This window comes from Marmota flaviventris, chromosome 7, assembly GCF_047511675.1.
Source record: "Marmota flaviventris isolate mMarFla1 chromosome 7, mMarFla1.hap1, whole genome shotgun sequence".
Taxonomy (NCBI): Eukaryota; Metazoa; Chordata; class Mammalia; order Rodentia; family Sciuridae; genus Marmota; species Marmota flaviventris.
Window position 1 is genome coordinate 87,848,113 of NC_092504.1, and position 23,943 is coordinate 87,872,055.

At 36.4% G+C, this 23,943-nt stretch overlaps 1 protein-coding gene across 1 annotated transcript; it reads right to left on the reverse strand.

The window, feature by feature from the left end:
- Window positions 1-61: 61 nt before the first annotated feature.
- On the reverse strand, window positions 62-22,248 carry LOC114092824 (la-related protein 7-like). Its single transcript, XM_071614022.1, has 7 exons — window positions 22,147-22,248; window positions 21,229-21,393; window positions 21,032-21,125; window positions 20,610-20,957; window positions 20,364-20,505; window positions 11,710-11,780; window positions 62-309 (listed from the first exon to the last, which is right to left on the reverse strand). The coding sequence occupies exons 1-7, from the start codon at window positions 22,246-22,248 to the stop codon at window positions 62-64; spliced, it is 1,170 nt and encodes a 389-aa protein (XP_071470123.1).
- Between the last annotated feature and the right edge of the window lie 1,695 nt (window positions 22,249-23,943).

Genomic DNA, 23,943 nt, shown 5'->3' on the forward strand with positions numbered 1-23,943 from the left:
TGACTTTGCTCCAGCACAGCCCAGGCAAAGTGAGTCTGTCTGACCCCCAACTCCACCCAGGTCAGCCTTCTGCCCCGGGGCATCTTTTACTCTTTGGCCAGTTTTTCTTGCTACTGCTCTCCAGCTTCTTCTTCACCTCAAGAGAGCTTCCGAGTGGAGCCTCAAAAGGATCCAGGAAAGATTTCTTTATCCGAGTTTTCTTTGGAAGCCAGTAAGAAATACCTGACACCTTTATGACAAATTTCACAGAGGCCAATCTCTGGAGGCCTGTGGCTGACTTTGTTGTGACAGGCAGAGCTAGGCAAAAGGCTTAGAGAGAAAAAAAAGAAAAAGAAAAAGAAAGAAAGAAAGGAAAGAATTGATGGAAAGTTCCAACCACGACCCCAGGATGAGGTTGAAGAAGAAATATGTAGATAGGATTCCTCCCCAAACACGGTTTCTCTTTTTGAAAAGCAGAATGACTCCCCTTTCCTTTTTAAAGCTCGGTTGGCCCCACCTCCTCTCCTTTAGTGACACTTGAGTGAGGCTCTGTTTGCAAATGCGAATGTACCGGACAGGAAAGCAGGACTGGCTGCCAGAGAGGAGATAACTGCTACTCACCATAAATATTCTGGGCAGACCAGGGAAAAAGCAATTAGGGGGCTGTGGAGGAGCAAATGTTGTCTCGGAGGTAACTGCTGAATATTGGCTGTGTTTGAATATCTTGAAGGATGGAGACATGATTAAACCGTGCAGTACATATAAATCAATGGTGAACAACACCACTGATAATTCACATTTATAACAATTGATCACTCGCATGAGCAATACCAAAGATAATTCACCCTCAGCTCATTATTTGAATGAAATGTCAACACCAGCGCACATTCCCGAGGCTTAATCTTTTTTCTCTCTCCTGTATATTTTATAGCGGAATTTGAAAGATTATTCTTTCCAAATCAAAGGGAAATCCCTGAAGCCAAATGAAGAGATACAGTATGCACAGACACCTCTTCTTTCAGTGTGAGCATAATAAAACGTCAGGAGGGGCCAGGAGTGCAGCGAGAGGAGCAGATTGTTATTATAGAGTCGTGCTGGAAAAATAAGTTGATAATGTAAAAACTAGGAAGCATTGGAAACCCTGCATGGCTGAATGCAATTCCTTCTCAGATAATTTGTGATCTTTGCACACCTTGGTGATAGAAAGTGAAAGCTTGACTATATCCATTAATTTTCTCCTGCACCACTCTCTACTTGGAGCGACCTTAGTAATTTCTTCAGGCGTACACCCAGGGCCCAGAAATACCCAGCTCAGGCAACTGTTTACACCAGATTTGATGAACAATGGAAATTTCTGCCCGTTTACTCCATCCTGGAAAACAGACCTTTATTTAAGTTGCCCCAAGGTAGTGTTCCAAATGCTAGTCTAAATGTAGATAAAGCAATAATCATGAAAATAAAAGTCTCAATAGTGGCCCAAGAAAACAGAACAACTCAAAGCCCTTCGCTCATGTATAATTATGTCCTGAGTATTTGTCAAAGAGTTAAATCATGATTTCTCCAACTCAACCAGCCTCTGCCAGGCAGCTCTGACCCTATGTAAGGAGAAACGGACCCTGAAGGGACAACAGAAGTCATGTGGATGGATATATGGAATATTCCATTGCTTTCTGGACTTGCTCAGACTCAAGATTCAAACTGAGAGTCCTACAAACAACCTGCACTGACTATTCAAGTTACTAGCCTTGTTAATAAGCTTCCCCTTCCAAAAAACACATGGCCAGTATCACAGATGATAGCAATTGAAGGGGCTTAGAGGACAGTCCCACATGAAGGAGTGTGAGTAAAAACAATGATAGGAACATGGTTATGAAATAATATACAATAATATCCTATTTGGATTTAGACTCTTTCATATTGTTTTTGGTTATAAAAAGATTTGCTTTCCTGGGGCTGGGGTTGTGGCTCAGCAGTAGAGCGGTCGCCTAGCATGTGCAAGGCCCTGGGTTTGATCCTCAGCACCACATAAAAATAAATAAATAAAGGTATTGTGTCCAACTACAACTAAAAAATAAATATTAAAAAAAAGATTTTCTTTCCTAGTTCTGCATCAGCTGAGCTAATGTTTTTATTAATATTGAGCATAATAACACGCCTTTAGGAGATGGCATCAATGTGGGTATAAGAAATGCTTCAACTGATGCCTGATGTTGAAGATCAATGCAGTTGATTCACAGATAATCTATATATAGTTGATCCAATAGCAAAATCATAGAACAGAGCTACCTAACTAGAAAGGGCTTTCAGAGACATTTAATTCCTTCTCAGAAATAATTTAATCAGTCCATATTAATATTAATAATTTAATAAGTCCATATTCTCTTTCTTAATTAATTATTTTAATTAATTATACATGACAGCAGTATATATGCATTTTGATTCATTGTACACAAATAGAGCACGATTTTTAATGTCTCCAGTTGTACACAAAACAGAGTCACACCATTCATGTCTTCATACATGTACCTAGGGTAACAAAGTACATCTCATTCCACCATCTTTTCTACCCCCATGCCCCCTCCTTTCCCCTCCTTCTCCTTTGCCCTATCCAAAGTTCCTCCATTCCTCCCATATTCCCCCAAAAACCTTCATTATGGATCATCATCCACTTATCAGAGAAAACATTCGGCCTTTGGTTTTTTGGGATTGGCTTACTTCACTTAGCATAATATTCTCCAACTCCATCCATTTACTTGCAAATGCCATGATTTTTTCTCTTTTAAGGCTGAGTAATATTCCATTGTGCATATATACCACAGTTTCTGTGGAAATTGACAATAGCTATTATAAATATTTACTATGTATAAGGCACTATTCTAAACATCACATCTGTATTAACCTCACTTAACCCTGCAAAATACTCTGAAACAGCTGTTTTTGTGGTTCCCATGTTTTAAGTAAAAGTGGGAGGGGAGGGAAGTACAGAAAAGGAAAAGAAAATGTAGGAAGACAGGAGAGAGAGAAGAGATTGAGGAAGAAGGAAAAGAAGGAGAGGGAAGGAAGAAAGGAAGGAAGGAAGATAAGGAGGGGAGGGTGCAGCGAGGGTTGGAAGGAGGAGGATGCATAGATCCTAACTAACTAGCTTGTCCAGGGTAACAAAGCTAATTGATGGTGAAACTGGTATTTGAACCAGGAAATCTGGCCCTAGGTCCATTGACTTTACAAGGCAGATTTCACTGTTCTGTGGAACAAGTCACTATTAAAATCTGACTCATCAGTGTGATTTCAGTTACCTTTTGTTGCATGATAAACTACACCAAAGCTTAGTGAACTTAAAACAAAAACTTGTTTATCATAGCTGAGTGGTTGACCATCCAGTTCTATATAGGTGCTATTGGATATAGCTGTGGAATGACAGATGGAGTACAGAGTTTTCGCTCACAGCAGCAGTGGACTGTGGGCAGGGAGTTTTGCTAGAAACTTTAGCCTGGGAACCTCTGGGGTCTGTTCATGGCCATTTGGGCTTTACAACTTGGCATCTGGATAGCAGGGAGTATTCTAAGAAAAAGGAAGATAACATTGCCAGGTATACAGAAGCAAGGATTCTGAAGTCCCAGAAAAATGCTTTTTTCCTTCTACTGCGTGTAACAATCACGAGCCACCACACAGCTTGTAGATTCAAACAGCAACTCTTTATTCCCGAACTCACACCAGCCGTCTACAATCACGTTCTGGGGAAGTCCACGTTCTCTGCCCAAATCCACCTCCACTGGGCTTCTATCTCCAAAATATACTGTCTGAATCCCGTGAGAACTCAAGGGGAACTCAGGCAGCAGGATACGCCCTATTCCCAGGAGGAATAATCTTAAACCTTAAACCTGGAACCTAAACTGGGAACGCCCTAAACACGATTTATCTTAAAACCGGGAACACCCTAATCTGCCTTGGTCCTTGAGCAAGGTCACCTACATTCAATGTCGCTGCAACATGTCAGCAACATGGGGTACGCTGGCAAGGAAATTGTCATACCTACTTGGCTAATGGCTCCCAGCAAGTTTCTTTACCTATTCATCTGTTGAAGGGCATCTAGGTTGGTTCCACAGTTTAGCTATTGTGAATTGTGCTGCTATAAACATTAATGTGGCTGTATCACTATAGCATGCTGATTTTAAATCCTTTGGGTAAAGACCTAGGAGTGGGATAGCTGAGTCAAATGGTGGGAGGAATCTCCATACTGCTTTCCACAGTGGTTGCACCAATTTGCAAGAGTGTGCCTTTCTCCCACATCCTAACTAACAGTAGTCCACATTCTTACATCTAGATAAAACTGAACTTTTCCTAGATAAAACTGAACAGATCCTTATTTTAAAGCTGACCAGAAGTCTCTTATAACTTTATGAGTTTAAGCTGCCAAACGTGTTTTCGTTTTTGGAATTGAGTCAAAATTAACTAATTCATCAATTAAGCAATTAAATGTGATAGGGCACTGTATGGAGTACAAGAAACAGAAGTAATGAATTCTCTGAGGTGAATTGTCAACAACAAAGAAGACTACATAAGTATGAGCTAGTGAATGTTCAGTCACCAAATATTTTGGGGGTCTGTCAGGAAAGAAAGGGGGAACTGCAATGAACTTTGTGGATTAGGACATGTAGAGGAATTTTGTGCAATAATTGGGAAGCCTCAGAAGGGCTTGGCGAAGGAAAAATGCCACGATGAAAACAGAATGTGGAACAAGAATGGACAAAGAAATATATATATACACACACAATGGAGTTCTACTCAGCCATTAAAGAAAATGAAATTATGGCATTTTCCAGGAAATGAATGGAAATGGAAACTATCATGCTGAGTGAAATTAGCCAACTTAGAAACTCAAAGGTTGAATGTTTCCTCTCATATGTGGAAGCTAGAGTAAAATAAAGGGAAAGGGTTGGGAAGGATAAGATTACATAAGGAAACATTCGAATTCAATTTAATAGATGAGCGAAAGGAAGTTTAGTAGAGCAGAGGAAGGAGGGAGATGGAGGAGTGGAGGGAAAAGGGGGATCATGAACTGGAATTGATTTCCATGCATGTATGAGTTTGTCGGGAGGAACTCAGCTACTATGTATAAACATAAAGCTCTAATTTTAAAAATGGACAAAGAACATAATTAGAGCTTTAGACATTGAGGTGACACATCTGAATAAGAAATCCTATTGGTAGGTCAGTACGAAAATTAAACATCAGTGGCAAGAAGACAGCGCTGAATGCTTTGCACAGTGAGTGGGCAGCACTGGCTAGAAGAAGGAAGGCTACTGGGAGTCATATTTATGTGTACTGCTCATCATGCTAATGTTTCAAAGAAAAGTTCCCCATCGAAACACAAAGCACCTCATTCTGCCGCGTTATATATTTCCTGTACGCAACAGCTCTGATTTGTCATCACCACCACTCACCATCAACAGATTGCTTCCTATGTGCCAGGGAACACAAAACATCTGCTTTATTCACATCACCTCTAATCCTCAACACCACCTGGCCAAAGGAATAGATATTATTAATCACATTTCACAAATAAGGACACTGAAGATCAGAAAGAGTGAGTAATTTCCCCAAGATCACACACATCTATGGAGAAGAGAAGCTCTGGAATCCTCATTCTGTCACTGACCATAAGAACAGGCTGGGCACTACCAAAAGGAAGAACAGAACTGACACTGCATGTCTGGTTGCAGGAACCAGGAGTGACAAGGTAGGATGTCTTGGGGGAAAAGGACTCTTAGCATTCACACGCACCCGCAAGAACAGTGCACTGGCTGGTTCATGGATCACCTCTGTGGATGAGTGCCAGTGTACCAGGGAAGCTCTCTCAACAGTCAACAACATTGTTTTTCAGCAATAAGTTGGCATGTGTCTGGCATTCTACATGACTCATTTGTGGCAGGAACTGAAAATATTAAATGGGGGTAAATTTGGAGGGACACAGGCATAGGAGGTAGCTATGAAAGGAAATTTCAAAATTTTCAACATAAGAAAATCAGATGTGAACGTCTTAATGAAAAGAGTGGTAAGTAACTCCTTGACATTTACCCAAATGGTTGAAAACATGTCCCCCCAAAATCCTGCTTGTGTTTATTGATAATTGCCAAAATTTGGAGGCGACCAAGATGTGGTTTTATTTGGTTTGGTTTATTTTAATTACTTTTGGTTGGCTTTCTTAACCTGACTTTAAATTCAGATGCATTCATTTTTAAATCTTTATTTAAGTAAAATTTACATAAAGTTAACAGATATTAAGAGTACAATCAGATCAATTTTTAAACATTTTAATAAATTAATTAATAATTTTGAAGTGTTGGGGATTGAACTCAGGACCATGCATGCAAAGCAAATGCTCTACCACTGAGCCACATCCTCAATAATCTGATGAGTTTTGATAAATGTACATATGAACTTGACCAACACCTCAATCAATAGGTGGATAAACAAACAAACTATGGTACTACATCTATACAATGAGATACTATTCAGCAATAAAAAGAAATGAGCCATCAAGCCATGAAAAGTTCTGGAAGAACCATAAATGCATTAGCTCAGTAAAAAAAAAAAAACAATGGGAAGCTATACTCTATATGATTCCAACATATAACAAAATATGGAGAGAATAAAAAGATGAGTGATTTTCTGAGTTTCAGGGGGAGGAAAGCAGGGATGAACAGATGGAGCACAAGCAATTTTTAAGGCAGTGAAGTTGCCATGAATGATACTGTAATGGTGGACATATGTCATTTATCAAAACTCATAAGTATAATGAGAAGAGTGAACCCTAGGTCTATCCCTAATCATGTAGAAAGGTTCTTCAGTCTAAGGGTTTAAAAACAAGTGTGCAAAAACTGAGTATATAAAAAGAAAGGGTATAACAACCCATAATATAAAAATTTATAATTTTAGCAGGAGCACCAACATTTAAATCTAAGAAAAATAAACAAGTCATTTTAAGCTGTGTTGTATTTATTTTTTGCTATCTCAACCTGCTTCCTTTGTCATTTTCCCAGCTGTTTTAACTTATAGAAATAACAAAGTTTAGAGAAAAAACTGTGACTTTTTTTTATCATTCACAAGAAATTCTTTCCCTGACCTTTAAATTTTACTGAATTTATAGGAAGTATAGTAACATTAACTACAAGACATTTGCAATTCTAAAAACAGTACTGGTGATGCTACTGTGTATGTAAATACTACTTGCTAGAAACTAATGAAAATTCATTGCTTGCAGCTCTTCATTTGGTCTTGGGTTTATAAAACTGAATCAAAATCTTTTCTCGCATCTTCTAACTCCAAGGACAGTATTTATAGGGGTGAAAATAACCATGGTTTGACACTGAAAATTGGAAAGCCGGAGAGAAAAAATATTTATTAGAGAATTATAATTAAACGTGGTATTTGGGTTCATTTAGACAAAACATACATGCAAGGAATTTGATTTCAGTCCCCATTCACCTCTTTTCCTCCCCTCCTCCCTCTTCTTATTCTTTCTTTTCTACTCCACACAATTCCCTTTCTTGTACATATACATAAAGGGGAAATGCCCTTTGGTAACTTTATATATGAATATAACATGATTTTGTTAAATCCATTCCATATTTCTTCCTCTTTCCCTTCCTTCCTCCCTTACTCTTGTTCTCTTTCTTCTACTCCATTGGTTTTCCATACTTTATATCTTTATGATATCTGTTTCCCTCCCCAATCACCCTCTTTTTCTTATTTTGCTCTAGTTTCCACATATGAGAGAAAACATCTGACCCTTGATTTTCTGAGTCTGGATTATTTCAATTAACATGATATTCCCATTTCAATTCATTTACCTCCCCCACAAGCCATTATTTCATTCTTCTTTATGATTGAGTTGAACTCAATTATGTACATATAACAATTTTCTTATATATTCATTTACTGACAGGCATCTGGGTTGATTCCATAATTTGGCTATTGTGAATTGTGCTGCTGTAAACACTGAGGTGGCTGTATCACTATAATATGTTGATTTTAGATCTTTTGGATTGGAATAGCTGGGTCATATGGTGGTTCCATTTGTAGTTTTCTGAGGAATCTCCACACAGTTTTCCAGAGTGGTTGTACTAATTTGCATACCCACCAACAATGTAAGAGTGTACCTTTTCCCCCACATCCTTGCCAGCATTTATCATTATTCGTGTTCTTGGGAATCATCATTCTTTGTAAGATGAAATCTTAATGTAGTTTTGATTTGCATTTTCCTAATTGCTGGAGATAGTGAACATTTTTTCATATATTTGTTGGCCATTTATGTTTCCTCTTCTGAGAAATTTCTGTTTAATTCTTTTGCCCATTTATTAATGGGTTTTTGTTTGCATTGAATTTTTTGTGTTCTGGATATTAATTCCCTGTCAGAGGAGTGGCTGGCAAAGATTTTCTTTCATTTCATAGGTTCTCTCTTCACTCGATCGACTCCTTTTTGTGTGTGTGCACAAGATTTTTAATTTGATTCCATCCCACTTACTCATTCTTGGTTTTATTTCTTGAGCTTTAGGGATCTTATTGAGGAAGACAATAAGATGTAATTTCAAGGTTTCTGGTTTAATTTCTAAGCCTTTGATTCATTTTGATTTGACTTTTGTGCAGGGTGAAAAATAGGATCTAAATTTATTCTTCTCCATATATATACATCTACTTTTCCCAGCACCATTTATTAAAAAGGCTATCTTTGAGAGAAAATATTTGAATTAGTGATATGTTTTTAAAATTTCAAAAATAAGAAAAACAGAATTATTAAATTATTTTTATTTGACATTCCTAGCCTGACTTCCAATTGTGATGAGATTCATTTTTTTATTAAAGTAAAATTTACCTAAAGTGAATAGATTTTAAGTGTAAAATTTGATGATTTAACCAACACTTCGATCAAAATACAGAACATTATGCTCCAAAATTCCCTATGCCACTTTCAGCAAATCTTGCCATTAGGTAACTATTGTTCTTATTTTTCGCATCATAGATTTGTTTTATCTGTTCTTGAATTTTATAGAAACACAATATACAGTATGTTCTTTTGTGCCTGATGTTCTTGAAATTCATCTGAGTTGTTTTTATCAATGCTCCACTTCTTGTTGCTGGGAAGTATTCTTTTGTATAAATATAACACAATTTGTTTATCCGTTATCATGTTGATGGACCTCTGGATTGTTTCCAGGTTTGGCTCAACGAATGCTTTCATTTCTCTTTAGTTAATACCTAATAGCTGGTGCATGGGGTAGGTATATGTTTAACTTCATAAGAAACTGACTAACGTTTTTCCAAAGTGACTGCTCTATTTTGTATGCTCACCAGCAACACAGGTGAGTTTCAGTTGTTCCAATCCTCAACCACATTCTTAATTTTAACCATTTTTGTATGAGTGACATAATATCACATAGCAACTTTAACGGACCTTTTAGGATGACTGTGGTGTTAATCAACTTTTATATGTTAATTGACCATTGGTGCATCCTCTTTAGTGAGACAACTACTAAAAATCCTTTACACCTTTTTTATTGGATTGTTTGACTTTTTGTCATCATATTGCTCATAGAAGCTCTTTGAATAAATTCTATATTTTAATCCTTCATTGAATCTATGTATTATAAATAGTTTTTCCCAGTTTGTTTTTATCTATTCATTTTCTTTAAGTGTCTTTCTAAGAGCAAAAATTTTAATTTTAATGAAGTCCAATTTATCATTATTTTTTCTTTTGTGGTTAGCATTTTTTGTGTGTTCTAACAAATCATTGCCTACTCCAAGATCTCGATGATACTCTCCTAATTTTTTTTCTAGGCACTTTAGCATTTATGTTTGGGTTTGTAATTCATCTTAATCAATATATTAATTATTATATTAATAATTATATTATATTATAATTAATATGTAATAATTATGTATTATACAATATATAAATAATGTATTATATATTTGAACATATATTATAATGTAATGATACATTATAATATAATTAATAAATATGTAACAATTATATTACTATACTAATAATATATTATATGCATTATAATATATTATGTAAAGTTCAAGTTAATTTTTCTCTACGTGGATATCCAATTGTTCCCAAGTCATTTACCAGGAGTTTTCTTTCCTCCTGAATTGCGTAGACCTTTCTCTAATGACTATGCTGTTGATCATCTTTTCACATGTTAATCAATCATTCATGGATCCTCTTAGGTGAGATATCTACTAAAATCTTGAATTGCTTTAATCCTCTTTTTGTTTCCAGACTTTACCATTTAACTGCTCTATATCCCTTTTTACCAATACCACATTATCTTGACTCTCATTGCTTGGTAGAAGCCTTAAAATCTGCTAGGGTACATCCTCCAGCTTTGGTTTCTTTTTCATTATTTTTGGCTCTTCTTGGTTATTTGTAATTCCATATAAACTTTAGAATTAATGTGTTAATTTCTACCAAAAAAAAGTTTTTATGAGTTTTGATTGGGATGTCATTGAATATATAGGCCAATTTGGGAAGAACTGACATCTTAACCATATTGATTCTCCCTATCTATGGACATATTATATTTCTTCATTTATTGAGGTATTCTTTAATTTCTCTCAATGTTTTTGAACTGTTGAGTGTAGAGCATTACATATCTTTTGTTAAATTTATTTTATTTTATGTTTTTGAATGCTTTATAAATGGAATACTTTAATCAACTTTATTTTCTAATTTTCTGCTGGTCTCCCAGACAAATAAAATTAGGTTTTGCCTATGGGCCCTTATCTCTCTACCTTGCTAAGTATTTCATATGTTTAGAGTTTGTTTGGTAGGTTCAAAGTCTAACATTTCTTCCACAATATCCAAAGTAAAATAAAAAGTGATGGGTTGTTCTTATCAAGCTTTTACAAACACCAGCCACTTTTCAAGAAAAGTGCATTCAGGACTCACCACCAGGAAGAATTAAGAAGGAAAATCTATCCTCTAAAAAAGTAAGCATTAACCCCAGTTTATGGAAAGTAAATCTGAAATTTGAAAACTTAAACATCTTGCCTCAAGTTCTCACAATTATTGATAGAAAATGACAAATCCAAGTCTATGTGTCTCAAGAACATGTACTTAAACCACACCCCCCCTGGACTTCTTTTATTTCACTAATAATGCTAAAAGCACATTTCCCCATGCCTGCTCCTGAGACCAGCCTGCCAGCAGGAAAAAATGGGACTTCCCATCCATTCTTCTGCCTTTTACCAACTCTTTTGCTGTCTTTTCTACATTTCAAATTCTGTATCTAAGGTATCTATCTCTGTCTGCTGGTGAGTAGTGGTGTTTAACCAATGAAGTAGTCTTCAGTGATCCATAAACATGTGCCAGTAGATAACAAGAGGAAGTCATTAAATTAAATAAATAGATGTCTGGTCTTCAAGGAAGTGTCTGTCAGCATTTGAGACAAGGAAATAAAATGTGAGTGCAAGAAAACAACTCCAAGAATGAATGCAGGTAAGAGTCTTATTTCTAGAATAACCAGTAAATAGCATTATTTCAAAATCTACACACACAAAAAAAATCAAGAATATTAGAGAAAGAAGGGAGAAAGGAATTTAGCCACTTTTGCTTAGACCAAAAGACATCCTGGGACAGTTTTAAAACACTGTATCCCAGACAAATAAGTATCTCACCTATTTGAAATCTGTGTTATAGAAAGAGTCTGTCCTTTCTGAAGTCACCTGAGGCTCCAGTTTCTGTGGGTGCATTCACATATTCATCTTTGCCTTTCACGAAATCCATCTTGGTTCTTCTAAACCAAGAAAAACAGAATAATGCAACTCTGTGGTTTTATGCAGATAAGACTTCTTGTAGGTAGAACTATAATCTATATAGAACTATAACCTATATCAGATTCCTATGCTTTTTAAAAAATATTTATTCTTAAGTTTTAGGTGGACATGATATCTTTATTTTTTTACATTTATGTGATGCTGAGGATCAAACCCAGTGCCTCGTGCATGCTAGGCGAGCGCTCTATCACTGAGCCACAACCCCAGCCCTCCTATTGCTTTATTATGAGGAAAATTACATTGTTTTCAAGAAGTTAGAACCAGTTGTAATTCTAATTCTTAATGCCCTTAGATGCAGGAGATGATGAAATAAAATGAGGTTCAACATGTGAATACACAAGTAAAATTATAGCCTCAGCCCTTCTAGATATACACTATGGCTGAAAGATTTGAAATTTTCATACCTAAGGCTTGGGCTACAGCTTGTCCAAAGTGTAAATTCCAAAACAAGACATTTACTTTACAATTATTACCAAAATGAAAAGAGCAGAGGTTTGTGACTGCCTGGCCCATTCACAACATGACAGGCTTTGGCTCAAGTCCTAGACTATACTCTGACTTGGTAAGTTAAAAAAGGATATATTTTGCTTCTCACTATCTGATAAGTGGTTAGTTTTATATAACACAATATTGGTCTTATATCAAAATAAGTCTGACGTTTAAAAGCCAGCTAGCATTTCATATATACCTTTCAACAAGCAATTTGGTAACACATTTCAGAGCCATAAAAATATTTATAGGTGTTGACCATTTAATCTCATTCCTGGAAATTTCTCTCTAAAGGAATAAACTCTACACTAAAAAAAAAAGAAGTCATGACCATACAAGTATGTATTGTAGTATTATTCATGGTAGCTAAAATCAGAAACAGTTTTTATTTACAATTACAGAAATGATTAATAAATTGTTACAAAAACGTGATATTGTTACTAAAATGGAAATGTTTGCCACAATATTAATAAAAAATATAAAATCTTGTCTCCCCTGTGGTTATAGTATTTATTATTTTTATATATGGCTAAAAACATAGAAAAAATGAAATAGTTTATTTGATTAAATAGATTATGAATTTTTCCTTTTTGATTTTTTTTATTATTTACAGTTGTAATTTTCAATGAGACTTCCTAAACTACCCACTGACCTTCCAGGAAAGAGAATTTTGCTCAGTTCTCTATTAACCTTAATACCCTGCCATCAAGTCTGCTACCCAGGACTGTGTACCTCCTGTCCTTCATCATCTGATTCAGTAGTTCTCAACTTCATCTAACTCAATTTCCCTCTGACATCCTTAAATGATATTCACAGATGATTTACTTCTTACCCATATATATATAAAATTAATGTAATTGTTAATTACATTATAAATGAGAAATTATGCAGGAAATAAAAATATTCTTATCAATATATAAATATTTGGTCATGTTGTAGTAGTAGAGACATATTGAGGGTGTCAAAAACCTACTCACCTAGGTGAATCACTGTGAATTAAAAAGTTACCAATAACAGATAAATTGAATTAGTTTCCCAAATACCTTTAAAGGTATTGTCATTGTTAAAATCCAGTGGCTGGATTTTCCAAAATGGTGAACAGCTCTTAGAGCAGTTCTAAACAAATCAAAATGCTTTCTTCAACTAACATGGCGTCTCATTAAAAGAGTCTTTGGGCATAACAACATGCAAAATGTACTTTGGTTTTATATGTAAAGAGTTAGGCTCTAGGTTTTAGGAATTGTAAATTATGACTACACACTGAGACCACCTGGGAACCATTAAAGGTCCTGTTGCCCTGGCCAATAAGTGAAATCCTAATGTGTGGAGTGAGACCCAGGCACTTGAGTCCTTGCATCATCAGGAACTTGTTAGAAATACTGTCTCTCAGGCCCTACTCCAGACATACTAAATTAGAACCTGCATTACATAAAGATTCCTGAGTGATTCATGCACCTATTAAAGTTTAAAGAAGGCAGGTGTAGGTCAGATAATAACAAAGCAAGGGTTCTGTCAGCCTGAATGTCCATCAGAGTATTCAATGGCTGTGTGAAGTTTGGAAAATTCCCTATAGTGTATAAGACTTTCTAATACATTAGGACATCTAGCATTTCTGTCTCCAGCCCAATAAATGCCAGTGTCTTAGTTTTCTGTTACTATAACTGAGTACCACAGACCAGATAATTTATAAAGAAAAGGAATTTCTTACAGTTCTGGAAACTGGGAACTCCATGAGCATAGCACCAGCACCAGGTGTGAGAGCCTTATTGCTGTATTATAATATAGTAGAAGGCATCACATTGAGTCAGAGCAAGTGAGCTAGTTTGGTCACTATTCCTCTCCTTATAAAGGCATTAATGCTATCATGGAGGTCCCACCTTCATGACCTCATCTGATCCTAAATATCTCCCAAAGGTCCCACCTCCACTTATAGTTCTTATATGGGTTTGGGAATTAAATTTTCAACACATGAAATTTGGGGAGACATTCCAACCATAGCAGGCAGCTATACTTTTTCCAATCTTTTTGATCACTGAGAGCACCTCCAAATTCTCAAAGATACTTCCTAAGAGTTGTAAGTATTAACCCAGGAAGAATAAACCTATTATTTTAAAAGGTCAAGGTTATTCTCTTTGTTTTCACTCCCATACTGCCTGATTCTCCCTTAACAGAAAAACCATCACCTCAGAACTCCATAGTTACAATCTATGACCACTTCACACCCTCTTTAAACTCACAGAAATTCTTAAGACATATTCCTCAATCTATCCTTTATTTACTCAACAAAAGTATTGAAAACACTTCATATGTGTTTATAGTTATTGAGTTAATGTCATTCACTCAACAAATATTAATTTGGGCATTTCACTGTTCTAGATAAAAAGATGAGCAAGACCCAGTTCATCAGTGCCTTACCCAGGAGGGAAGAAAACATGCCCCAGAGACTGTGATACAATGAGATAAGAATGGTAATGAAAATGTATTTTTAAAGTTCTCTGGAAGAAAAGGATAAAAGAACATTTATAACTACTGACATCTGGTAGCACAGAATTCATGTGTCCAAAATTTTGAGAACTTCCCTTTCTCAAAAAAGAAATAAAATGATTTTAAGAGATAAATAGGACACGGCAAACTTTTTCATAATAATTGGCTCAGCAAAACTATTCTTCAAAAATAATATAACAGGCTGTCTCTCCTTATGGAAATAATTCATGTTCTCCCTTGAATGTGTATTCCTTGATTTCTCCCAAAAGACATCTCTCCCTTGAGAGGTCTCCCCTGTATTCTTCCTTGAATGTGCATCTGCTTTCCTAAATAAATTTGTCTAAACAAACAAGTGAACAAACATTACAACAGTAAAAACCATTCCAGGTGAGGATATGGGGAAAAAGATACACTCATACATTGCTGGTAGGACTGCAAATTGGTGCAGCCAATATGGAAAGCAGTATGGAGATTCCTTGGAAAATTGGGAATGGAACAACTGTTTGACCCAGCTATCCCTCTCCTGGGTCCAAAGGACTTAAAAACAGTATACTACATGGAAACAGCCACATCAATGTTTATAGCAGGTCAATTCACAATAGGTAAACTGTGGAACCAACCTAGTGCCCTTCAATAGATGAATGGATAAACAAATATGTGGCATATATACACAATGGAATATTACTCAGCAATAAAAGAAAATAAAATTTGCAGGTAAATGGATGGAGTTGGAGAAGATAATGCTAAGTGAAGTTAGCCAATCCCCCCCAAAAAAAATGCTAAATGTTTTCTCTGATATAAGGAGGCTGATTCATAGTGGGGTTGGGAGGGAGGAGCATGAGAGGAATAGACGAACTCTAGATAGGGCAGATGGGAAGGGAGGGGGCATGGAGCTATTAATGATGGTAGAATGTGATGATCATTATTATCCAAAGTACAGGTATGAAGACACGAATTGGTGTATGTATACAACCAGAGATATGAAAAAATTGTGCTCTTTATGTGTAATAAGAATTGTAATGCATTCTGCTGTCATAAATAAATAAATAAATAAAAATCTTAAAAAAATAAAAATAGAAGTTCCATTTAAAAAAAAATTCCAGTCAGAGGAAGAGTTTTACAATTTCAATAGAACCCAAACTAGTAAAACTTCTTTATTCTAGCTCTTGAGCACTGATGAATAATTTCTCTTTAAATGTCAAGAGCTTGGGTATTGGTAATCGTTAGTAGAAAAAAAAAATTAAAAAGAAGACTTTTTAAATTATTTACCTGTCTCTAGCAGAGTCATACCTAAACTACTGAAAATTCCATCTGGAATTCAAGACTTCATAGGTAAGGATGCTATAACCTTGCCCAGTAGTTCAAGTCAAGAACATACACTGTTTAAAAATTGAGATATTAAAATAAATTTATTCTCCAAATGATGCATGGTTAAAAATTTGAAATATTTACTTTGCCCATTTTTGGCAAATTAATTTTTATCCAACACACCACATATTTTCAGTAGGAAGTGAAACATGGAGCCTCAATTGGATAGTTTTTCTCAGATAATGATTAAGGAAAGAAGACATTTACTTAATATAAAGATTAAAACTAGGCATGTATTAGTGAATACCTTTGCTTAACCTGTTTTACCTGATAATTTTCAATTTCTACCTTAGTTAGGTAGTTTCCCTTCAGTCTATTTTTTGAAGTATGTGTGTAGATTTATTCAAGCATTTCCTTCAAAAGTCCTTTCAAGAATATCTGGAGTTGGCTCACTACCATGAGTCGTCAAAATGAGACTTTCATCACTTCCTGTCACACTTGTTTGTTTGATAGCATTACATGTTTCTCTTTTCTTCTAATAAGTGTCCAAGTGATATCATAATGTAATTATGAATTTTTAAACAAGTCTCCATGTGGAATGCTTCATGTGTAGCAAGCATTAGATATATAGAAATAGTTTTATCTATATGTAAGTCTTCAATCAGAATAGCCAGAAGAGTCCTTCTCTTGAGTCTCCGTTCTCTGAGGAAAACATAAATGCCTAGAGTTCTAATAGCAATAGAATATGTAGGCCTCAGAGGTTGATCAAGTCTGGGTTATATGAGCATAGGAAGTAAAGGAAGAAGGCAGGGCTTTGGGCTATAAATTGAAGATTTTTACATTTCTGGAGAAAACATTTCAATTTTTCTGTTTAAGTAACGCACTAATTGTGCATATTAATGGGGCTTCGTGTGATATTTTGATACCTGAATACAGAGTGCACTTATCAAACCCAGCCTGCCTTTTCCAGTCCTCCCTCCCCAGTACCTTACAAACTTTTAATAACCATTATACTGTATTCAGGTCAACTTTTCAATTTTTTTAACTTTCACATATGAGAGAGAATAGGTAGTACTTGTCTTTCTGTGTCTGGTTTATTTTACTTAACATAATGCCCAATCCATTTTGCTGCAAGTGACAAGATTTCATTTTTCTTCATGAATGAATAATATTTCATTCTGTATATACAAAAAAACCATATTTTAATCCCCCACATTTACTGAGAGTAGTATAGAATTAAGTGAAAAGCTACAAATAATTTTATCACTGATAATTCACATATCTTCTGGATTGATAAAACATTTGAATAGCCTTTGCATTTACCTGAAGGGATTCGTATAGTTTGAACTGTTCTTGCAGCACTACGGGAATCAGGTTCTAATTCCTGAGCCAGAGAATTTCTTTACTCTCAGGAAAAAATCAACCACATTCATTAACTCATGATGGCATAACTGAGAAAGCTTGTGCTAGAAATAGAACCTGAATATTATAAATTTCCTGTTTCCTTTTTTGAGTCCCTAAAATATATTACTGCTTGATGACTGGCTTATTTTTATTTAAAGTTCATTATCTCAGAGGAAGCTTCTCCAAAATGCTCCTACCAGATTCCTAAGTCACATAACCTACCATACATCTTGTTAACACAGAGATAATGCCTGGAATGGCCTTCAGCCTATCTTGGCCAAGTAAATAAATGAATGAATAGGAGGTTCAAGTAAAAACAAGTGGAGGAAAATATCTTGCTCTGTGTGTGTGTGTGTGTGTGTGTGTGTGTGTGTACAGACATAGGTATAAATACTCTCAAAAAACGGACCCACCAGCAAATAGTTTTCAAATACCCAATAATAGCAAAATTCTCCATGAGACTGATGGTAATATAAAATACCTTTCCTTCCTGGAAGTCATAGCTCCGATGGAGCATCAATCTAAGGTAAAACCCCAAACTCATATTTGGAAACTATGAGGAATCCCCAAGGAGAATGGAGATAAATCACTTCTACCCTAGAAGGAAAGGAGGCCAAGTGGAAAGGGCAGCGAGAAGCCCTGTGACCCCACATAACCTCTCAGCTGCCCAGGGAATGAGGCCAAAGTGTGGCTCTCAACCTCAAATGTCACCATGAGAGAGAAAGATTCTAGAGTGTGGCATCTGAGTCCTGCAGCCAGAGACGCGCCCTATTTTCAATCACAGCTGTCCATGCTGTTCTTGGATGGGAGGGACAAAGAGGAGGCCAACTGAGAGCAAAGTCAGAGGACTTTGGCTAAGGTCGGAGGAGTGAATTTGGTGGCTGGGCTCACCATCTGAACAGATTGATCTTTACTAGAATTAATTGATTTTAAACTGGAACTTCATTGGATGGGGCCTTGTTCCTATTTTTTTCCAGCATGCCACACAGCTTGGGGCAATTCACACTTACTAATTGGGTATTCAACATTCACCTGGAAGTTACTGATTATAAAGTTACCAAATCAAGAATTAGAGAACATTGAGCTTACCAAAATCCATAACCTAGTGTGGCCTATAAATAAACACGTTGTTTTCTGAAGTGAATAAAGGAAAATTTTAGCACCTTGCAGTCTATTTTCAATGCCTTTTTATGTTCCCAAACATCCGCCTAATTGCATTCCTGAGAAGCGTGACTTTTCTAGGGCACAGAAAGAATGGTATTCACAGCTATTTCTCCAATCACATTTTCTACCTAGTGCCAAGAATGTCCAGTTGTTCCTCGAGGGAATGGGTCTCACCTGAGATCCCCTTGGGTTGCATGCATTAATTTTATGCCATTTGGCAAAAATTCTGTTGGACATTTAGTCCAGCAACTCTTCAGCAATTTCTAGTGTAACTCTCAGCTTTGAGTAATTCACATGCATGAAAGTGAGGAAGCTGTATGCCCACAGTGTCTCTAATGTGGGATATATTGGCTCACAAGTGGGATATGAAGAAGGAGAATGAAAAATGACTGCATCTGTGTTTAAAATTTTGTTTTACAAAGTCTTAAAATAGTTACCCATTTTGACTCTGTAAGGAAATCACAATAAAAGGTGATACTTCTAAGGTAAAATAAAAAATTCACTACTGGTAAATTTCTTTGAAATTTTTAATGAGACATCAATTCTTCAATTCTCTTAAATTCATTGTGTAGATTCATAAATGTACCTAGAAGGTTGTACAGATTTTATCAATCCAATACCAATGCCCTAGTGGTTTCCTCAGAACAACTGATGATGGACCAGGGAGGGGAGAGTTTTAGATCTGAAATTTAGAAAAAACATTAGTTGAATTATGGTTAAATGCTAGCAAATAATATGAGATTTTATTAGGAAGCTCTAAGGGAGTGGTTCTCAGCCTTACCTGGGTACTATGTAATCACCTGGGGAGCTTTTGAAATTCCAGACAGCTAGGCCCTGACAAATGAAATCAGACTCTCTGGGGTCTGGATCAGCATTTTAAAAAGCCAATGAGTCCCAATAGAACATGCAAGGTTAAGAACTCTGCTTTAGGGGAGAAAACTGTACCTGCAGCCAGTTATCTTATTCTCCCTAACTTTTTTTGTAAATGTATAACATTTCAAACATGAATACCCTGATCTTTCCATAGTTACAAGAAATATTTTTAAGTTTACAAGATTGAGTTCATTTAGTTCTCCCAAATTTAGCATTATATTGACCCTCTACTTCACACCATGCATAAATTAAAGTTGCATATACATTAAACATTTCAAGGGAAAAGCAACTATGAAAAGTCCAGAACATTTGGAGAATGTATATCCAATTTTGTGATGAGGAGACCTTTTCAAGCACAGAATCATAGACATGAATGTGAACTGGGCTGCCTAAACAATTACCCAAAAACACCATAAATAAAGCAAAAAGACAAAGGGAAAAGAAGACCAGAGTATTTTGAGATATATATATTGCAGGTAACTAGTTGATACACTTAATAGTTAAATGTTTTTATAAATTAAAAAGGCAAAGATTACCAATCTAATAGAAAAATATGTAAAGCCCCAAAGTAAGCTATTCACAAAAGAAGCATAAACTATTAAGTTATATGAAAAGATGCTTAATCTCAAAAAAAAGTTCAAATTAAAAAGGAATGTTTGACCACTGAATGAATTGGAAATTTTTTGTAACGTTCATTTATTTCAATGATATGAGTATACACTATTGTTGTTCAATCTTTCAGATGAGATCAGTTTAGAAATACGTATCATAAATTTTGAATAGATGGAGTGTTGGTCTGTTCACACTAGGAAATTACTTACTTGGACAGTACTCTCAGTGGTATAACTTCTTCACCCATTTTATGTCTCTCTTTATGTTTTTTCTTATGCTTTCTCTTTGTTTTTAGAGAACCATCTTTTATGTCTCCACCATCCTTTTCCTCTTCTGTAGAGAATTCTAAGTCTAGAGAAATGTAAACAGATTTGTAACTGTAATGTATTTGAAACAGGTTTCCATTGAATCTAAACGCAAACAGATTTCAGCATATCTGATTGTAAACTTAATACCTCTGTTTTCTTTTGAAACTTCAGAAGCTTCTTTTATAATGTCTTTTTGAGCCATTTTCTTCAGTTTAGATTTGGGAGCTAAGCACTCTGCATCTCCAGAACTGCTTCTCTTCCTCTTCCCTGTTTTGCCTTCAGGTAAGCTGGATACTTCTCTTTCCCTTTTCTTTTTTTTCTTTGTGGGCTGCTTTTGAGGTTCAGGTGTTTCTGTTTCAGAGCCCTCGGATGTTGTCCTTGACCTTTTTATTTTAGAGATACTCTCATTGTTTGTGTCCATATTTAACTCTTTTGCTTGCACATTGTCTTCCTTCTTAATTCGGCCCTTCTTCTTCTTTTTCTTTTTCTTTTCTTCTGTAAATAAAAGTAAAGTATAAAAGTAATGTGACATGTAACATTATACTTTTGATGAACTTTAAATTACTCACCAGCTACTCTTAAACCTGGAATAGGCTTATTTTTCACTGTCTTGGGAAATATGCCCGGTTTTCTTGGTGCTTCTTCTGGGGGGTTGTTAAGAAACTGAAATTTAAAAATTAATAAAATAATTGTAAATGTAATTTATTTTTTGCAACAACATTAAATTTGCTTTTTCTGTTTCTCCTTAGGGTTTGGACCTACCTACCTCAATAGCTTTTGCTGCTTGCTCTTTTGTTTCAAATTCCACAAAAGCAAATCCCTTTGGATCTCCAGTAGATTTATAATGTGGTATACTTATATAAACCACATTGCCACATTTCCCAAATACTCTTTCAATCCAGCTGTGATTAACATTTTTGGGAAGTAACTCCTGTGATAATAAAAAGGCTTTCAAATTCTATACCTTTAACATGAATGTTAAAAAAAGTTTTTAAATAAAATTAAAAGTCCTGTGTACTCCCCTTAATAAAAGTCTTACCACATTAAAAAAAAAAAAATTTGAGTAGAGTTTGATTCCACAATTTTGTTTCAGGAACTTTAACCTGTGAAAAAAAATTGGAAAAGTTATCAAAGATGTATAAAATGTAATATTCACCAGAGTACTTTTTATAATATAAAAGATAGAGCAACCTCATTATTCATCAGAAGGAATTTGATTAAATTAATGTGGTTTGTCCTTGTTAGAGAAAATTGTGCAGTTATTACAAGGAATGAAGTTGGTTCCTATCCATTGACATGGAACAGTGCCCTCAATGTATTGCTAATTTTAAAGCTGGTTTCAAGAACAGAGCCAATAGCAGGAAAAAATCCTCTGGTAATTATTTTCACATTGACACAACAAATAGAAGCTATTCACACAAAGAATCACCTTCACAAGAGCTAAGAAAACCAGGTAAGAAATCATAGTGCCTGCTTTTAATATAACAAAATGAAAAGACAAAAATATGTATTGAAGAAGGCAGGAAGGAAAGAGTTGCCTGAGTCACCCCTCCCCAACCCCAAGCAGCCCAGCATGGACACTCAGGAAGGGGGGACAGGCTTAGGTCCAGGTGTCAGACTTGAAACCCCGTATCAGGCCAGCCATGGTGAAACTCAGTGCTGGGCACAGACCCATGACCCTTACTGCCATGCCAATCCCTATGGACTTAGCCTCGGACCTGGCATCCAATACTACTCCTTCTCCAACCTCCAATGGCAGGATTCCACCCACTGGGGAGCAGGGCATGATAGCTAGCACAGGTCTTTGTCTCAGATTACAGTGCCAGGACCACTGCAGGGAAACCCAGCACTTGATAGAAACTAAAGGCCCCATATGAAGGTCAGAGCTCACAAATGAAAGTTCTAAACTGGTTCCAGCAACAGATAGAGTCTTGTTTGCTGATGGGACTAACTCAAGTTTCTGCCTGCACTATTACCAATATTGGAGAGAGCTGGGGCCATACCCACCTGTCCTGGGACAGTGCAGGCCCTTGTGGCTATGAGACTCAGATGTAACCCAGTTTAACATTAGCCTTGGTAGCCAAGAGACTGTCACCACCCAGTCTCCCAACATAGGGTAGGCACAGCAATCTCCAGGCCAGTTCTTTCCAGTCTCTAGACTTGCTTGAGCACCAGGCAGAGGTCTGTGCTCCTGTGGGACAGACATGTTTTATTCTGCATCCCTATCAACTGTGGCATAGACCGCAGTGCACCTCTGAGACTGTGCAGGTCCTCGTGGTTGTGAGAATCTGAGACTCAACTTAGTGTCAAGCCAAGGGGATGACTGCATTCACCAATACCACCCCAACCTTGAGCAGCATAGCATGGTGCATAGCATAGCATGGACCTCATTTGTTGGGGAAAAGACAGGGTAGTAAGCACAATGCTTTGCTCTGGAATTGTAGTGCTGGTCTGTAAAACCTAATGGGAAAATCCTAATGGCACCCAGTCCACCTGTAGACTGAGCCTCCAGTGCCAAGGGAAGACATATCATCTCTACTGAAATTCTATTCCAACTAGCATTGCCTGTGACTGGTTGCTGTAGTCTTGGGCCACAAGACCACCTCAGCATAGAGCAGTGTGGGATTTGGTTCTACTCCAGTACTGTACTGGTCTTAGCAGACTGTGGTTTCAGGGTGTTAACTTGGCAGCACAACCAGGTGACCACAAGTGTAACATAGGAGTCTGTGACTGATCTATCCATGGTGATCCTGCCCACATCCGGGAAGATTCCTGCAGTGCCTGACCACAGGCTGGTAACTGTGGATGAGGCTTGTGGGGAAAGACTGTTCTTTCTAGGCACTCTTCTGGTTCTTTCCCAACAATATACCAACAGAATATTTGGGACAAACCAGACCCTGGATTGCCCTCTCTTACTGAAACAATGACAACACACCCACAGAGCAGACTCTTGGCAAATCTGGAACTGGGCACCATCCAGTCCTAAATTAGTGGAAGTGACTATAGGCTCAGAGAAAGAAAATAAGCAGTCTGCTTAGAATTTCTGGAAACACAGGCACCAAAAAGGCAGATGAAGAAGACTAGAATAAATACTTAATCCTTCAATGCCCAGATGACGTCACATGTCAACAAGCACCAAGACCTTTCAGGAAACCATGATCTTACCTAATACTCAAAATAAGGTACCAGAAACTGACCAGGTAGTAATCAGTATGAGAAAACTCTCAGAGTTTTCCTTAAACAGCTGTTTTAAGGAAACTCAATGAGCTTGTAGAAAACACAGAGTAACGTTTCAATACTCTAACAGGGAAACTTAACAAAGGAACAATATTTTAAAATCAAATTCTTGAGCTGAAAAATATGCTCAGTGATATTAAACATGCTATACAAGGCATGAATAGCATAAAAGATCAAACAGAAGAAAGAATTACTGATATTGAAGACAGGATATTTGAAAATGCACAGTTGGAGAAGAAGAATG